General features: G+C 41.6%; 1 protein-coding gene across 2 annotated transcripts in view; it reads left to right on the top strand.

The window, feature by feature from the left end:
- The first annotated feature begins 249 nt into the window (after nt 1-249).
- The window catches only part of LOC134142533 (L-threonine ammonia-lyase-like), a 31,482-nt gene continuing 12,172 nt past the window's right edge, over nt 250-19,559 (top strand). The window contains exons 1-7 of one of the 2 annotated variants that reach the window (XM_062579682.1): nt 250-446; nt 4,936-4,962; nt 8,413-8,764; nt 13,230-13,346; nt 14,250-14,491; nt 17,731-17,896; nt 18,747-18,843. In XM_062579682.1, coding sequence (XP_062435666.1) covers nt 346-446; nt 4,936-4,962; nt 8,413-8,764; nt 13,230-13,346; nt 14,250-14,491; nt 17,731-17,896; nt 18,747-18,843 — 1,102 coding nt within the window. In that variant the 5' untranslated portion in view covers nt 250-345. Of the gene's footprint in view, nt 641-4,935; nt 4,963-8,412; nt 8,765-13,229; nt 13,347-14,249; nt 14,492-17,730; nt 17,897-18,746; nt 18,844-19,559 lie in introns of both variants that reach the window. The other variant, XM_062579681.1, reaches the window with a different exon arrangement.

The raw sequence follows: 19,559 nt of genomic DNA on the forward strand, positions 1-19,559 counted from the left end.
TGCAGCCATTCCTTGCTACTTCTGTCTGCCCAAGCGCGTCCTGTTAGATCACAGACCCTGCAGCAAGCCTGGGTCGTGCTCCACAGCTAAGCAGTAACTAAAGCTCCAAGTGTCCTGCTAACGGAACGTCACCGCGCATAATCCAGGCCTGACTCAAATCGACAAGGACAAGTTGGCCTCTGAAATAATCTCTTTAAATAGCAGCAGCCATCTCTCAAAGTCATCTCCCCTCCCCCAGCCAGAGTTGGAGAGCTGCGGACAGCTTCGCATCCCGGGCTGGCACTTCGCAGGCAAGCGTGCCCACTGCCTGCGCTCTCCCCGCTTTGCTTTGCCCACGGGATTACAATGAATTTTGCAGCACAGTTTCTCTACTCCAGGGTGTTAAAGAACAGAACACCCAGGGTCTGCTCCAGGGAAGATGAAGACTACGATCCTTTCTGGCAAAGGTTGGAGAATATTGCTGTCTGACATAGAGCTAGAGCTCTCCTTTCTCCCCCGTAGGAGTCATGGTCAACCCCCGGGGTCCACCCAGGGCCAGACCTACGGACGTCGCTTCCCCTGGACCCCTCCTGCCTTCTTATGGTGTCGTAGTTGGAGCTTTGCTTCACCTCATTGTTTATTTTGTCGCTGTGCTGTATAGGTAATGCTTTCTTTTTCCTTTCCTCACTTTCTGAAAAAGGGAATTGTTTATAATTTTCCAATGTTTCCCAAGGTTCCGTGGCTGTTCCTGGAGCCATCCACTGGAAGCAGTGGAGCTGTGAGTACTTTAAGCCTGTGGGATTCAGCTTTTTGCTTCATCATGAGTACTGCGTCCAAAATACGCCTCGATTGGCCAATGAACTGCTGAAAGTTTCTCTTCATCTTGTCTTGAGACAATTTATTTTATGCCTGTATTGGATTTTGTTGTTCACATGTATTCCACAGTTATATTCGTTCCAGTTTTTGTGGTCACCTTGAATTACTATGCTCAGATGGTGCAGAGGGAAATTAGGAGCCTTCCCGTGGCCCTGCATAGCACCAGCTGGGGCTGCGCACTCACGTGACAGCTGTGTCTGTGCAACCTCTCTCTTCACCTTTTCCATAGTTATTTTCTCCCTGTGTTTGATTATCTGGACATGCTGGCAAGCTCAGGAGCTAGTGTTGCCACATGCAGCATAAACAAGGCTTCGTCACTATTTGCTGCTTGCTGCAAACAGTTGCATATGTTTGTAATATTTAAGAGCATAAAGTGTTTCAATGGGCTCAGTGCTGTTCATAAACACTCATAAAACAGGCAGCTTGAGGAAAAGGCACCAGGAGGGAAGAAAAGATCCCAGTCGTGCAGGAAAACCGGCCTGCCCAAAGTCGCTCACAATGTCTGTGGTGAACCTAGAAACCTAAACCAGTCTTTTAATCACAGGACCATTCTCACCTCTGGTCTAGATTATGTTTTTTTTTTTTTTTTTTTTTTTTTTTTATTACGGGTGAATAACGGAAATGTGTTAATCACAAGAGAACTTCTCAATGCAGGGTAAATTTAAATTAAAGAGGAAAAAAAGTTAATTTTTGAAGAGTTTTAACTGCCAAATTGGATGAAGTGTTTTATGCTGATCATTTGACATTCAGAGCTGTGCAAATTCTGTAAGAAGAGCTTAGAGGGATCTGTCTGTTCAGGGGACACCTGGGAGATGCTGAAGCAGAGGTAACCAAGGGAGGTGACCTTTTGAGTTCATCTTGCTTTCAGATCTTTCTTTCCATGTTATCTACTTAGCAGCTGACACCTAGTTACCATTGCCCACGGTAAGCAGTGACATTTTAATAATGTGTATGAACGACTGGCAATGCGCTGTGACCACCGACGCACGCACGTAGCACTAGACCCCATCTGTGGTAAATCTGTGTTACGGAAGCCAATGAGATACTGTGTCAGAAGCAGTAATGCATCTTGGTTATCCCCTGCCCAAGCCTGAGCTTTCTTTTCACCGTTTGCTGGTGTAGGACCGCACAGTCTTGTTGGACTACGCTGTACGTGGTGAACAGAGGTGCAAGCGCCTGCTGTGGACTCGATCTCGAGGCTGGTTATTTTGCACGTACCTGTGCTGTATGGTCACAGTGGATGCATCCCTTAATGTCTGTGTTGTAAAGGCTAATAACTGAGCCCTTGTCTTATTTGTCTTTAAGATACTCCAATAAATAACACCTGGGATCAACTCCCAGCCTTGTTACGAACTTCCGGTGGGATTCTTAGGATTCTCACTTTAATCTGTCTGTGCCCCAGTTCCTTATCAGTAAAGTTGAGCTAATATTTATTGACTTGGTCTTTCTATTTAGAGAAAGATATTGGTGATTCCTATGTGATTTATGAACAATTACCTTACACAGGATTTGGGTATCTAAATGTCAGAGATGTATTTTAAATTCCCATCCTTTGGTTGCCGACGCTCGGGGTGGTGTGTCTCAGATGGGCGTTTCTAAGCACTAGAGTTATGCAAAATTATAATTATTTGAGAAACAAATGTTCATACATAGTTTCTTTGATTTGTTTTAACCACATAGTCAAATGGAGGATTTTGCTTGTTGTCTTGTAGTCATGTAGGGGACGCTAACAGGCCACGCAGTGTGGTGCCTTAGCATTGCTAGCAGTGCTCATGACATTTCTTCTGATAATTCTTGACATTTGCATCTCAACAAGCCTTAATGTCTCCATCGTTCCTATTTCACAAGGACTAGCTTGCACAAGCTGCTGAAACACTTGTAACAACCGCTGCTTATTGCAGCATTTGGGTGTGCTTGGGATAGGAAAATTAGAAGAGGACTGGAAGAAGTCAGTGGGGATTTTGCAAAAGTAGGAGAGCTCACAGGGATTTACACTGATAAAAGCTTTTGAGATAGGACCAGTGGGGTTAGGAGTTTTGGTGGGGAAAAGGACTGTGATAAATCAGTAGGGTATCAGAGGGGTGCAGGAGGCACAGGCATCTAGAAGAGTCAGAGGAGAAGGGGTATAGGATGAGAAGGATTAATGGAGCTGTGGAGGTTCTGGGTAAAAGAGGGATGGGGATGGGGGAAGGGGCCCTCTCTGTCCTTTAGTTACCTCCTTCTCCCTTGCTCCTTTGAGAGAGGAGATCCCAGCCCTATTCACATCTCCTCCATCATAAGCCAAGCAACCAGCAGCAGACTGCTTCCTCCCCTGTCCATGACCCATCTCTGCTCAACACCTTCAGCAGTGAAGCAGCAGTGATTTTAAAGGGGGTCACTTCTGCTATAGTAAGTATTTCCAAGTTGTGGGAATAAGATCTGAGCCCACTTAACCAGAAAGCAGGTAACAAGAAGGTCTAAAACCTTATCTTACCAAAGTATGTTGCCCAGTGAAAAATGTTCAGAGAGCCTGAAGACGATGGCAGCATGAAGACATCAACATAAGAAACCCCAACCCCCAAAGCATTAAAAAAGTATGAAAAAATCCAGGTATCGAGTATATGTGCACATGAGTGAGTGTGTGCACGAAGGTATTTAATTACAGGCTAATCCCAGTTCGTGGGAATGTTTTGAAGTGGTATTCAAGCTTAATGCTAGCCAATGTGCACTCTGCTCAGTCCAAGTTATGTACTGGAGGTTGAAATACTTGTCTTGGCTTAGACCTTTAAGGATGCTTAAAAAACAATACAGAACTTACCTGGCCAGCAACCCCTCTGAATGGTGCGTATGTATGATGGTGAACACAGATGATAAAAAGTGCTGTGGAGATTACAAAGAAATGCTGAGTTTTCAGTGAGAGTATTTTTGTATTAAAATTTATTTGTTCCCTCTTGTGGCTCTTGAACTTCTCTTATCTCCTTCTGTGAAGGAGCATGATTACATTGGAACAGATGTCTGTAATTCCAATGTCATTTTTGCCTCAAAGTGCATTGTCTTGGCTCATTTTGCAAGAGATGTAAAAGCTGCCTAATAGGCCAAATGCTGGCTTTGGATATGTCTGCAAATTGAAACGTTGTAATGGCAACACTGGGTGAGACCAAAGGACCGTCTACTTCCGCACACCTTTTGTAGTGGTGGCCAGTAATGGGAGCTTGGAGCAAAATGTAGCATTAGGACATATAAGAAAGGTATTTACTCCGATATACTCTTGTGGAGTCTGGCAAGCAAGGGCTGGGGGGCTTCCTGAATCGTGGACTGCTTCTTGACCAATGAATTGAATGCACCTTCATACGTTTACATAATCTTTTAGGAACCCATTTATACTTTTGACCTTCACAGCATCCTGTGGCAGAGTTTTGCAAGCTTATTATTTTCTATGGACAAAAGAACTTCCTTTGTTTTAAACTTCAATCTGATAATTTCGTATGATGTCCCCCTAGCACTCGTACTGGGGGAGACAGTGACTAGTCCTTGCCTATTCACCATTTCCTAGACAGCTGTGATTTCAAGGATTTTTACTCCTTCAGTTTTAGAAGCTGATGAGATCTTGTATATCTATTTAGTCTTTTTCCATATGGAAACTGAGGAAACCGATCTTCAGTATATGCTTCACCTGACTGGGACATGTAATTGTCCCATTACTGCAGGAGAACTGCATAGACATTTCTTTCTTCTTGTAATGAAGACAACAGTCTTGTGGTTTAAATATAGTATGGACAACTACCAAATATTTGTTTTTGTTATTATTTTATTAATTCATTGTTTAATATTTTTATTTTACAAAACTTACTTTCCTCAATGCTATATGACTTGATGTAAAATATCACTATATTCAAGAAAGCAAATTAGAAACAGAAAAACTGCTCATTCCAAGTTTCTGGTTTTTATCATTGTCAGAGTACATTTCACCACAATGTCTTTGCATTGGCATTTGAGATTTTAAACTATGTAAAACTATCTGTTTAAATAAGTTGTATTTTTTCTAGTCCTTAATTATCCGTAGTGTGTCTCCATATGGATCTTCTCTTTTATTTTTTTCAGTTTTGCTGAGCAGCTGTTCTTGAAAAAGTAGGTTTATAAACTATATTTTCATGTTTGCTTTTTGCTTTTACTAATCGCTTTAAAGGTAAAATGGTGTGATGTATAGCAGTGTAACAAAGCTTGCCAGCTGCATAATTGTTTATGGTTGGAAATAAACACACTTTTTCATGAAAACTTTCCTATGACAAACTCCTAAAAATGACAAGCAATTCATTTGAAAGGAGCAATGTTTTATAATGCTGGGGTTTATATTTATGTTGGCTCTGCATTTTCATCCATTGGGCATGATCATTGGCACCGTATTTTGTTGCTGCGCATGGGAAGTCACGAGTCATCTTTTTGTTGCACCAGCCATTAGCATCTGCATGTTTTATGCCTGCTTTGACTCTTTCTGCAAAAGAAATTCGTGCTGATGTGATCGCTGCTGAGTATACGAACTGAGTTAACAGAGAAGTGCATCTAGGTTATTTGTTGCCCATTTATGATGAACTATCAAACCTAAAACCACTGTTTACCGTGGGAGAGGTCTCAGTGTGTCCATGGTGCATCCAGATGGGATCGGTGGTGAAAAATGTCATTCGCTAATGTAACTGGAAAATCTGTCCATAGAAGGAGAATAAGAATACATCTGAAATACATAGAACATGCAATAGCATGATGATATTCCTTTGGGAATGAGGCTGCAGATCTTTCCAAAGCCAATACATCGTATTTTCCATATTAAATGCTGAGATGTTAATGTTTCAGATGTGCTTCAAATCTGTCTTGAGTTTGAAAACACTACGCATTTTTACATCTGTTTGACATTTTGTTCTTATTTTTAATGATTGTAAGGTGGTGACTCCACTAGGGACCTTAGCAGATATTCCATGTTCATGGCAGCAAGAATGAGAGCAACACTGCAGATCAGGAACCAATTTTTCTTATTGGAATTTAGATAGTAGAAAATTTGGGCCAAGATTTCTATGACTATCAAAAACTTATGGAACAGACAAAGACTAATAACCTGGTTTACTTGGCTGCTTTCTTAAGCCAGAACAAGGAAATTCAAGAATAGGGCCAAAAATCAGTATCCCATTTTGTTTTTATGTTTGCTGATACAAAAATATTTGACAGCAGTAGTGTGATGGGTTGTTAGCCTGCAGTTTGTACTTTGCAGCAGAATCCTGGTTCCTCAATGGACTTTTTGTGGTCATTTTTGGCTGTGGCTTTTACTGACTCTTTGTAGTTGTTTGCAAAAGAAACAGGGGAAAAGTGGGAGTTTATCTCTCATCTCAGATACCATTTAGTAACATTTTTTTGACCTAAAAATATTACAAGTTTTTGATCTACCTATGTATTCTTTTAATGCATTTCCAATGTAAGCAATGTCACGCACTGTTGATGTTTGCTACGCAAGTTAGATACAGGTTTAGACATAAGATGCATACGTTCTTCTCTTTTTGGAATAGTTATGAGCTACTGTGATATAGGAAATGTTTTGTTTTTCCAATACATGTATGCCTAAGAGAGAACACTCTTAGGTCACGATTGCTGTCATTTATGCAATAATCCTATTTAGTTCCCAAAACCATGGGCTGTGCTGTAACAAGCTCACGGGGAGCCAGTCTGATCTGATTCTCATTAGTTGCATTAAACTAACCCGTGTGCATGAGAACTAACATTGTAGGTTTAACTCACTTACGAAATGCCCCAGCTCCCATCAACCCTCTCACCTCAAAGGAACAGAAAAGCACAAAAGTGTGGAATAGGGACACTTGATGAAACCTTGAATTTGAAGACATAGTCTCTGCACTTTGTGTACAGTAGCTTTAAGATGTGCTCCTGGCAAAATATTTTAATTCACAAGTGTCAATACAAACAAGTTATAAATGTGTAAATATTTCATTTTTCTTTTTTAGAAGGGAAATGTTATTTGAAGAATTTTGGAGCCATAAGACCATGCTACAAAAGCTTTCCTTTCTGTCTCTTGTAACATAGACTTTTAAGGATATACCTAATAATCAGTGCTGCTAGTACTTGATTCAAATCATAAAAGTCCTCAGTGGAGCAATGGAAGTGTAATAGGAAGCAGCACTGCTGGCATTGCTTACAAGACCACAGAGAAAATGGATGCCACTGTCAAAAAGGGGACAACTGCTCAAAAAGCAGCTGTTCCCAAACAGTTTTAAATTTCTTGTGGAAATGAACACAATGCTCACTACAGTGGTGACTGCTGCTCTAAAACGAGGGCAACAGTTGTTTCACAAGCCCCAGCTAATGAATAACTGCATAGCTTAAATCCAGATTATATTGTGAAAATGGTAAATGACAAGAAAGCTTAGGTTTCTGTTGATAATGGTGTTGAAATCTCTGACATAATTTAATACGTATATTTTTTTCAGAAGACAGTTTGTTCCAAGTAACACTGAGCCCTTTGTGCAGAGAGGCTTATAACATCTGTGTAGCTCCGCCGCAGACCAGGGTTGGTTTCAGCTCTTTTCCAAATCAGTGATCTTCTGCTTAATGCTTCTTTCCCTCCACAAGTCACTCTCTAAATTCCAAGAATTCCTAGAAGTTTTGCTTTATTTGTTAGGAGAGCTGCAAAAACCTACACTATGGCATCTTATGCTGTATGGACTCCTGAAGCATATCTTATTTGTTTCACTGTGGACCACGGAGTAGGACAGTCTAAAGTAACTATGAAGGAATTGTATTATTTTCAGCAAAGTGCTATATTTATAGCATGAGATTTTTCTGAGTATATTCTCTGAAAATTGGTAGAAAACCAGCAAATGTTTGTAGCAAAGGAAAGTCTGTGCAAAGTTCCTCGGGGAAGGAGGATTATGTGGCATCACAGTCTTGTATTATCTACAAACATGAAGTGTTTTATCACGGATTAGGAGCCCTAGTTCTTTAGCTTTATAGCAGGATATAATTATTATCCCATATCATAATCATTTTCTTCCTGTCACAAGACAGGTGACGGCTGCCAAGAGTATGCTTTGTAAGCACGTGAGAGTGGAAAAGCAGGTGTCTTGTATACAGTGTAAATCCACTTGTTACTGCTATGAATAACATCAGGGAATGGTCTTCAGCAGCTATTTGCCTTTTTTGAAAAACACAGAATTGCATACAGCGAACAGTGCTGGATATTTCAAATTCTTTGCAGCACCCACAGAGAACTGGGGCGGTCACTGATTGAGGCTGACGCTCTGGAAGGCCTAGCTGCACAGACAGCTCTGCCACTTTCTTATTTGCTTGGTTGTGACAGTTTTTCAGTTTGTCCACATGCCACGTTGTCTGCAGCTTTCCTAACAGCTGGCTGGCTACAGCAGCTTTCAAACTGCTTCAAGATAGGTAATATGACATCAATAATTTAGTCTACATAAAGGAGACTTGCGAAAGAGCAGCTGAGCTGGGCATCCTTCTCGAATGCTAAATGTCAGGGCTTTAATCATCCAGGCATTCCTAACAATTTTTTTAATTTGTTTTTAGGAATGACAATAAAATAAAGAAACAAGATGCCCCAACTCACTGTGATCTTCGCTGCTGTAAGGATGGGCCTATAAGGAATGGTCATTGGTGGCCTATTGGTCAGCGGCCACCCTCTATCAACCCTGAGAGACTGAAAGATTTTGGTGAGGAGGACTATCTGAACGGGGACGTGAAGACCTGGGAAATGAAGATAGTGAGCCGTAATGAGGAGTTGCTTGGGGATGCCCTTTCGCGAAACCTGCAGTCAAGCAGCAGGACCAACTCGTCAAGCTTTAACAAGCTGATTCGATTTGAAGACATTAGTGCAGCAGCTTTCAAAATCCAGTGCGGTGTTCAGAAGACGCCCTGCATGGTAGGGAATTTTATAGATTGTCATTCTCTAAATCTTTCCCCCCCCCCTTTTTTTTTTAATAAAAGTTAATTAGAAATGACCAAGGAGTATGTGTTAGTTGGAGTAGCTATGTCTGCATAAGATGACTGACGTTCATATTAGTTGTCGTCATCTGTCAATAATCATTTTCTTCTTATCTGTTCCACTAATGTAAATCCTCAAGTATTGCAGTGACCTGTAAACAAAGGATAAATGACATTAGCCATAGACTTAATGCACTGTGGTATTATGTACACTTGCTACAAGGCATGTGTGCTGAAACCCACAGGCCATCGGTGCTGGGGTAAGCAGTCTTGTGGGAGTGTCTCATTTGGAAACCAGTCCACGTATTTTGAACATAGCAGACCGTCTCTCCTAGCTGGCAAAGCATGCAAGGTGGGATACGTTCTGCGACTGAGTGTCTTTTTGAGAAAACAAGGACTTCAAAGTATATACACGTGACTGAGACACCCCTACTGTAAATGTGCAAGTATTTGATAGAGAAGTACAGTGCCTTAAGTTATTTAATTCATGGTGTATCTCTGCTGCTGGGAGCTCTTCGTGAAGCCTCTTGCGGGCACTCCCTGGCTAATCTCCTCTTTTCCCTGCAGAGGGTGAAGGGAGTCGTTGCCAGACCGGGTACAGAGCCGCAGCCTGAGAAGCACTCTTTCGAGGGGTCCATCTCTGTCCCTGACCCTGGAGGGTCCCATTAGCCTCCCTGACTGCAGATTTTCTTTCTGGCCTGCACAGGGAGAGGACCTTGGTGTCTGAGCCACTTGGTGAAGTTGCCTTGTGTCCACACTACTTGGGACTAATCCCCGCCGGAGCAGATTGGCTGGGTCAGCAACGCACAGCCATTGCCCAGGTTCCCAGATGGTGCCCGCTGGCCTAGAGACACTGTGGTTTGTTTTGGTGGTTTATCAGTTCAGCGTTCCCAAAATAAGGCTAGCTGTGGGGTTTTTTTTAGCATAATACTGCGTTATGACACAGGGCACCGTGTGAGCATGTCTGGGGCTGTAAGACGGCACAAAAAGCTTGCTGGATAGTGTTGGCTGTAGTGCAGGCAGTCAAATTCGATGCCTTATGCATTCATAGTACTTGTTTGGAGTGCCTAAGCGTAAACGATCCTGCCAGCCGTACTGGCTTTCCTTCCAGAGCGGGAAAGTCAGCTTGCTCGAGGAGGCAGTGTGGGAGTGCACAAACCTGTGTGCAGCATGGGTGGTGAAGGGAGGAAAGAGGGAGCACACCCGACTGGCCCTCTCATCGCGCTTTGCATCTCTTGTCACCAAAGTCCACTGGCTGTGTTATGCCTGCGAGCACACACAGTGCCCTAGACAGAAGTGTTTGTGTTTTGTTTGCATGGAGAGACTATCCCAGGAAGAGAAGATGCGCATTTATATTGCAGCTTGCGAGCTGGGGACTGTGAGCACTGCTCTTTTTTTGGCAGTTGGTAACTCTAATCATACTTGTTAGTTGGGTGTAATACTGCTTTATGAAGGCAGCTCGGTGGCAGGGAGAGGGAGGCTTGATTTGCAAAGCAGACTGAGCTAGCTTTGGACCCCCGATAGCCTCGATCAGCCCTTCCCTACAGCTCACGGCCATGTGCACGTCTGCCGAGGACCTGTAGGATACTGCCTCTGTGAGCTGGGCAGTGCGAAACTGTGGGCGCCTTGGCCAGGTGGGTCATTGCAGGACCTCGCTCGCACCCTCCTCTCTCAGGATCCTCTCTGATCCTCTCGCTCAGAAGGATCAGGCCAACAGTTCAAAATTAGTAGCATCTGTATCTCAGACCAATCCCACAAGCCTTCTGCTTGCTCACAAAGTATTGCTGCTGCTCTGAAACTGAACCAACCAACACATCCTAATTTGGGAAGAGGTGAGACTGCATCTTGGAGTCCCTCTTCCTCTCCTGCAGATATCCACATAACATGAAAATTTTCATAAACTGGTCATGCTGCTTATGAGTAGTTAAATTCTCTCTGGACAGTTCACACCATTTGTTTTTAGGCAGCATTGCCCCTTAGCTTAAACAACTCTTTCCTCTTGAGTGTCCCTGACAGATTAATGCTGCACAGTTTCATCCCTTTTTTGCTTTCACTGTGCCAAGCTAAACAAGCTAACTTTCTTTAGCCTCCTTTTGTGAAATAAGCTCTTAGGATGATTGTGCTAGTGGAAAAACTATCTCCTCATTTGTTTTAGTGTGAAAATAGCCTGTGGCTACTGTTATTCAAAGTAATATTCATGTGGAAGTCATTAGTATGTTTTGTGCGTTGATTCTAAAGGAAAATATTTAAAGCACAATGTGATACCCAAGAAAACATAGATAATTTTTATTTTACCTCCACATAAGTGAGAAGTAAGACCCTCTTTCAGATAAGCCTGTTTGGATAAAAAAGCAAGCGTGACTAAAAAGAACTTTCAGTTATTGAATGAATTTTTGCAGTTCGCAATTTGATTCCTAATCTTCAGGTAAGACCACGGGTGAAGCGCCCTGCTGGATCGCTGTGCAGGAGCACGCCTGAAGCCGAGACATGGCACAACGAGTGATGGTAACAGAGCCGGCAGAGGCCGTGGCTATAGGAAAACAAGGATTTTAGCATTAAATCAAACACTTGCTTTGGCTGCCAAAGTAGTGGCTTTAAATGTTGTTTTGTGCTAGCTTTACGGATGCCACGTGGAGACTGCACTGTGTTGTGCTGTACGTTAGACGAGGTACCTGCAGTGCCTAGACAGGATCAAGGTGACAAAAGGAGAAAGTTACAGGGAGGTTCACCGAGTCTTACAAGGTCGCACGTCAGGTCGGTGCGGCTGAAGATAGCACCAACACCTCCTCTCCTGCTACTCTTAGGAGCAATTGCTAAATTTAGGCCAGATGAAAAAGCCTCAGTAAAAGGAATTACTTGAAGCAGAAAAGGATAACGTAAAGAGTTAAATTATTAAGTGTCAAAACTAAAAAAAAGAACTACCTGAAGTACACCATTTCTATGGTAAAGAGTGACGTCAAGAGGAATATTTTTAAATGTAGGAGCCTTAGTACCTTCACAAAGTCACAGGATTAGTCTCCTTAAAGCAATTTGTCGTTGTCCACTATAGAATCCCAGATACTCTACAAAAGCAAATATGACAAAACTAATACCAAGGATGAGTAAAATAGTACTTATTTTCCAGTGGCCTTGTTCTATTTTTGCTTAGGTATTCTTCACAGTTTAGGCTGTTTAGGATAGAAACCGTTATCCTATTAGTTTTCTAAGAACTTTCCACGCTTTCAGTTCTGCAGCCAGATTTTCACAGTAAGTGAAAATCTATGCTCCTGTGCTCGCTGGATTTTCAGAAACAACCTAGAGAATCTGGCCCCACCTATAGGTGAAGTTAATAAATGTTTGTAAGTCCACTAAAATGCCTGGAAATATTCATTTGAAGTATTTAGTTTAATTGTATATTTGTATTTCACAAGTATTTGTATGACCCTTGCATACTTTTTGAGAGAAATATTTAAAGCATCTTGCCATGCCATCTTTTAATCTATCTCTTTTTGCGACTTGTCGTAAACAGAGGCTTGGTTCCCTAACTCCACGAGTCTCCACTCCCATTTGTAGCCAAAGGAAGTTGGGTTCCCGGTCCATAAGGTTGCTGTGTCTCTAGTTCGTAAGAGGTTTTGTTTAAAACTCATGTTTCAGATAGTATGGTAGTAGGAAACGAATACGACAATGTTTGTGGTGACTGTTGTACTGTAAGAAATGATAAAGGTTTGTCACGGGCAGAAAATTCATGCATTTGGACATTGCATCACATGTGCTCTGCTTGCCAATCCTCTCGGCTCAGGGATCCTTTCTGTTCTAAACGCTAAACATTTTCAAACAGCTGCTGCTTACGTTCGAAATCCTGGGAAATATTTCTTGTTATTTCCATTAGTCTTCAAATGAGAAATGGTTTTGCTAATGTTATACCAGCCTTAAGGTGCAAAATGGACAATAGACAGCAGCAAACCAGTGGCTGAAACACAAGCAGAATCGTGTGACAAAGTGAGATTTTAAAAAAAGAATTTTTAACTGCTTTTGCATCTATTGGGAGATAACCTTGTTTCTGGGCTATTCACTTTCCAGTTCTGGCAAGTGCTAAAATATCAGACCATAGAGTGGTTTCTGAAATAATTGAAAATGCTTATTTTTATATCTAATTTTGATTGCTAAGATCAAAACTAGTGTTATTTTCAGAATGCATAATGACATGGGGCACATATTTCACTACTGCAGGTTTGAAAATGGCTTCTGTAAACCACAGGAACTGGAAGGTCGTAGCATGCTGTCACATATTTCCGAAGATATGGGTCATATATTCTGTGGAGCTCATAGCAGCCGTATGCTTGTCTAACTAATGAGCTGATGGGGTGTGCAGGAATGTTTTTGCATTTTAAATACATCACGGCAATAATATTTCTATACTCCAGTATTCCAGGATGTCAAAGCAGTATGGAGTAGACATCTACCTAAAGAAAGAGTTCCTCCAGTACACAGGATCTGTGAAGGAGCGAGGCGTTCTCTATCTTCTGACATCGTTGCCTCAGGTATGACAAAATGTTTACGTACAAAAAGAGAGAGATCTCTTCTGCTTCAGAGTTGAGCAGAAGTAAAGCTAATCTTACCTATAATGTCCATAGATTTCCTGTATTCCTTCACTTTTAACCACTGTGCTAAGTACCTAAGTCTACAAATACCTGAATGTAAAATATTTTACTTCTTTATCTATGCTTAAGAAATCTGCTGGATTTTTTTGGTGACATGCTTAAAAAATATTTGAAAGAGGGGTTGGTAAAATGTAAACTTCGTTATTTTTCTGTGACATTTGGATGAATGTAATTTTATATGTATTATGGTTCTGACATGTTGAAGTGATGATGAAATCAAGTCACAATAATGATGAGATGAATCTAGATCACTGATGGATTTTGTAATGAATTTCAATATCATTACATGACTATCTTCTTCTTCATTTGTTATAGGAGATTGCTGAGTGTCTGCAATAGTAATAACTATAGTTGGCATGATACACAGTTCAGAAACATTGGTTATTCCTGCACTTTTGCAATAATATGAGTAATAAATAATAATTCCTTCTATTACAAGGAACCCTGAAATGAAATTATTTCCTACAGTCAGGGAAGAAGGACCAGACACTGTTTCTTTTGGAATTAGCTGGAATTTTGCAACTAATTCCAGAAGAACAAGAATTGAACCCAGAGAAGTAAAGGAACAGAAATTGAATTTATACTGTCTTAGCTCTGTGTGTAGGTCCTAAGATCACGAAGCTATGCATATACTAAATCATAATATCACGATACGGTCAGGTTGTACAGGAAAAGAAGGCTAAAAGTGTAGTAGGAGGAGATCAGAACACCGGAATGATCCGTGATGATGTGGGACCAGTTTGTGACACTACGTAACGTACAATAAGTAAACCTGTTTTGTAGGATCAGCAAAGAAAGGGGGTGATCGTGGCTTCGGACAGTAACTTCTCCATGGCTGTCGCTTACCATGCCTCAGAGCTCCGTATTCCAGCGTTTGTCATCGTATCAACCAGCACTTCCCCTGCCAGAGTGAAAATGTGCCGTGAGTACGGTGCCATGGTCATCTCCTACGGCACCACAGCCAAGGATTCCCAGACACATGCAAGAAGGTTGGCGCAGGAGAACAGCTATCTCTACCTTGAAGAGTAAGTGGGAAGTTAGACTGATTAGAAAGATTAGGTTAGATTAGAAAACTGCACAGCTCTGCAGAAACAGTTACTTCGCTGAGTTGTCACAAAGTTAAGATTTGATCCAAGGTCATCAAAAGCTTCCTCTAACTTGGAGTATGCACAGTTGTATGTTTTCAGGTCCGAATCATGAACCTCTCTGTAAGAGTTTGGGATGGAAACCAAAATGAAACACCCTCCCCACCCTCCCCCTCCCCCCGATTAGACAAATGTCCCGACTGGGAATGATGCGGGCTGGTGCGATCCTGCGCACCACGTTAGCTCTTCGCGAAACCTCGTCAGCGTGCTTTTAGGCTAGCATTCATTTTTGGTCTCTCTGTTTGGAGCAGGGTAGTTAAAAGTTAACCTTTAATGCACAGAGTTCAGTGACGTAATGTAAGGCAAGGAACGATTAACGTTGTAAAGGTTTTCACGTATCTGGCATGACTGACAAAACTGGGATTCCAGCTTGAAAGAAGGTGATTAAGAGGTGACTTCAGTCATGTGTTTAAAGCAGCTAAGGATGACTACAAATTAAAGCTTGTGAACTGCCTGAGATCATTGAGTAAGCTGGATCTAATAGAAAGATGTTTAGAACAAGAAAAGACAGGCAAAAATATTTAGAACTGCTCTGCTTTCCAAGTGCCCTTTTACGCACTATGCTTGGTTTTACCACTGAATTTTAAACACCTTTAGACTCCCAGACAGCTTTCCATAACCTTGTGTTTTCAAAATAGCCATGAGCTGGTTTTGAACAGGTGTGTTGAGAGCCAGCTTGTGTTTCATCACCTACCACATTTACGCATTAGAGCTGCATTACCTTACTGTAATTCCATGTTTAATCTTCCCTTGCTTCCCCCAAAAAATCTTTATTTTACAGAAGGCAGATTTCCTAGGTTCATAAACTCCAGGGACAAAGCACTCTGATTTACTAAAGTCCAGGCTACAAAAAAAAAAAAAAAAAAAAAAAAAAAAAAAAAGAAAAAAGATGTTCAGTCCATTGCTGTGTTTGATTAAAACCTGTCTTCAGACACAGTTCTTCACGTTCAGGGCAGAGGAGAGCACTATCACATGTGCGAACCTTTTCTTAACAAGATGCCTGAAACATGATTGCTCAGGTATAGATTGGGAGAGGCTTCTCAGAGAGAGGTTTGTGTATGTGTACAGCCAGTCTTCTGGCATGTGTGTATGCACCACACTTTGATCTGATTTGACCTGTGCTTTAGAAGGGAACTTCTGAAATGAAAATGTATTTTATTTTATTTCATTTTGTTTGGAATCATGGCCTGGCCTGTTTGTAGCTTGCCTAAAATCTTCAATGCTTTGATCCTTAGTGGGTGGAAAAATCACAGTAATGCTTTTCCAAACATCAGAGGTATTCCCAGGCAATAAACCTGCAGTGTTTTGGGGTTGTTCTTGTATTAATTACTCAATGGATACAAGGGGAAAAAAAAGTAAGAAGTGAAAGATCAAAACAATTGGAAGGATTCAAATCTCTGTCCTGTTGCAAGCTAGCACGGATGAAATCCCAGAGCTGAAGCTTATCTGTTAATCGCACTGGTGCCAATGTTGTTCAGATAGAAAAAGGTGGTTTCATGGCATCTCTGGATTTCCTCACCCAACAGTTCATTCTCTCGTTTCTGAAGAAGACACTCCGTGACTGACTCCTGGCTCACCCGGAGCGTGTCGTGTCCTGCAGTTGGGTGTGTCGGTCTCGGTGCTCCCTCCCCTGAGTGCCCGGACTTTTCTTGGGTAACCCCGTACCCAAACTCTGATCAGACCTGTCCCTTACTCACACGTGATCCGATTAGTCGCAAACCTGCCCAGCTGGTACCTTAAATTAGGAGAACCGAACCTAAGCAGCTATGTCACGTCAAACTTCGACTGGAGACGGGGGACTCGAGACCCATCTTCGATTGCTGATCGGTTACTGATTTAGAAAGCAACTGGCGAGCTTTCTCACTCCGACTCGGAAACGCTAGTTTAAATATACAGACTTCATTCCTCCTTCTTCCTGCTTTCTTCTTCCCTCATTCCTTACATTTTCTTTAATGGCAAATGATAGTGAAAGAGAGATGTTTGCTTTTACCAAGCAAAAGTAACTGGTAAATAGTGCAAATAAAATATCTCACTTTATTATAAAAGGCTGAAGACTAATCAAAGCAGAATGTATGGGCACCCAGAGGTCATATATTTTTCATTCTTATATCATTCTACATTTACATCTTTGCTCACTTCTAAATAAAATCCAAAACAGCTTTTAGAAATAGATACAAGTCAACCGTTTGACTGACTATACAGTGGACTTTTCTACGATCTTTTTTTACTGTTTGTCCCTATTCTGCTTATTAAATTGCTTGTGCCTTAAAGTGTTTTACCAGTAAGTATTTTGGCAGACTAAATGCTTCTCTTATCCTTCCGTGAGGTCTTCCAAAGTAATGTGAAGGTATCAGACATTGGCCGTGCACTGTGGAAAGACTTAACTCTGCGCTACTCTGTTTGGTATCTACGAGGGTGAACCCAGGGCTTAAATTTAATGAAAATTCCTTTTTATCAGGAACACTAAATTCCACTTGTAAATAAAGAGAGAAGATCTTTCCAGTCTCTGCTTTTTTGTTTTGACTACAACATTTAAAATTCACAAAGCTTGAGGAAGTAATGGCAATAGAAGAAGGACTTTTGTCCTTTTTAGATCTGTACATGCATGGGTGCATTTACATGCATTAAATGATAGGAGCAACAGCAAGGATGCGTGCTCTCAGCCTGCTGGCTGTTTGGGCTGCTGGCCCGATCCGGGCCAGATGGGCCCTGAATTCTCGTTGATTACTGATTTCCGCTTTAATCCCAGCGCCCCCTCCTGCATGAAAACTCGCTGTCCTGTCAAGCCCAGATGATTGCCAAGTCAGGTATCTTGAAATGCTTGCTGACTTGCTTGTAACCGAAGGATTTTGTGCCTTCCTTTTTCATAGGATTTTTGCTCTGGCATCAAGTCATGTTTGCAATTTGGTTCTGCACTACTTTGGAAAGAATCAGAACCAAAGCGTGGGATGGTCTGTTTGACGGCAGCGACCTGTTGTTTTGTCTCCTGGCCTAATTGTGCTGGTGCTTTACGCTCACATATAGCTGTTCTGCTGAAGCACATCTTGAAAGTAGCGGTCTGAATTATTGCTGCATTGACCGATGTGAACTCTGCTGAGCCGTGTCTTTCCTTCCCGCAGGGAAGACAGTGCTGTCTATCTGTCCGGGCTGGGAACTGTGGGACTGGAGATTTACGAGCAGGTGCCAAAGCTGGATGCAGTGATTTTCCCTGCAGGAGGGCACTGCGGCTTGCTGGCGGCGTCGGCCGCGGCACTCAAGCATCTCAACCCACACGTTTCTGTGATTGTAAGTTTCCCTTCGCCTCTGAGGTGTTGTTTTTCGACAGCTTTCGCCTCCTACTGCCAAGTTTTCCAAAAGGCACTGGCCTCTGGTGAGACACAGGCAGAGCCTGAGCGCGCGCTGGGCAGGGGCCCTCCATGGCCATGGTCTTTGCCCAGGAGAGGTGTATCGGAGCGCTTGGGAAGCCTGCTGTCTCGTGGCTATTGGCTGGATTATACATATATATATTTTATATATATATGTATATGTATATATGTGTGTGTGTGTTTTGGAAGAGTGTTCCTATATACATATATATATAGATATATGTATATAGGAACACTCTTCCAAAACAGATCAAATCCAGTTCTGTGTTTTAGATGAATTTCTTATTGGGAAATGTTAACCCTAAAGAAATCATAAGATAAGTTTAATGACAGCATAATTATTTTGGAAAAAAAAAATCTTTGGAAAAAAATATCCTTTTTTTTTTTTTTTTTTTCCCCCACCCATTTACTCCTAGCTGTCATCTGGTAGACAGCAGCTAGATTACATTCCTCAGCATCACCTTCTACTTCTTTTGTACTATTGAACAATTAAAGGCTTACAGAGATGAAAATCTTTTTACGTTTTGTACTTGTTTTTAATTTACTATGAAATTTCTGTTGAAATTTATTAAGAAGGTTCCTCATCCCTTTTGAAGCTGAAGCTATATGGTGTGTACGTGGGTAGTGCACATTTCGAATATTAGTGAGTTTCAGATGGGCTTAGTGTTAGTTCTAACGGGAAACGCTGTGCAGCTTTTTTGCTCTCCACTCTGGTGCTTCTGCTATAACTTGATCAATAAAATAAACCTGACACCACTTCCCTTCCTCAGGGGGTTGAATCTGAAAGTTTCCCTGTGTTACAACAGTCGTTAAAGGCTGGCCACCCACCTGAAGAGCAGGCTCGCAGCAGTCACCACTTTTATGGAGGTAATAGAATGGATTATCCTTCTGGAGGTAAAATAAAACTGTAACTGATTTATCCGAACTGATCATATTCTTTTTGAGTTAATTCAGTTCAAATACATTTGAATGAAATCTAGCATTGAGGAATCAGAATTTAACTCATGCTGTAAGAGCAGCTTCTGACCTGTTCCCCCTTCCCCAACACTGTTCCCCCCCAGTACTATTTCCAGTGCATGTGAAATGTTCAGGCCAATACTTGGAAATAAGAGGGTGTTTGTCTGACTGCTGTGTTCACAAGTAGTGTCTGAACAACTGGTGTCAATGGGGAGGCTCCATATGAAACACTAGTTTCTGCACAGGCGGGAAAATCTGATGCTTAAATATTTAGACTTGGAAAACTGTTGTTAGAACAACAGCGTTTATAAACATGGTTTGGTTGATTTTGTTTCATTTGTTCAGAAAAACTCAGCTGTTAAGCAAATTAAGAATATTCTGTTTACCTGATGTTCAAATCTCTTGAAATTTTGAATTAAATTGAAGTTTTATAGACAAACAACTTCTTAACTCTCTCAGTAATTCCTGCCTCTCTCTACTCCCCTTTGCTGGCTGTCCTGCTGCAGCTGAGAGAACTAGTAACTTCTAGTTCTTATTCTCTAATTCAGGCCTCACTGTACATCGAAAAGCACTCATGTATGCAGGACCTCACTCAGTGAGATTGTGCAGGTACAGAATCCAGATTT

This window comes from Rhea pennata, chromosome 7 (genome assembly GCF_028389875.1).
Source record: "Rhea pennata isolate bPtePen1 chromosome 7, bPtePen1.pri, whole genome shotgun sequence".
In the NCBI taxonomy this organism is placed as follows: domain Eukaryota; kingdom Metazoa; phylum Chordata; class Aves; order Rheiformes; family Rheidae; genus Rhea; species Rhea pennata.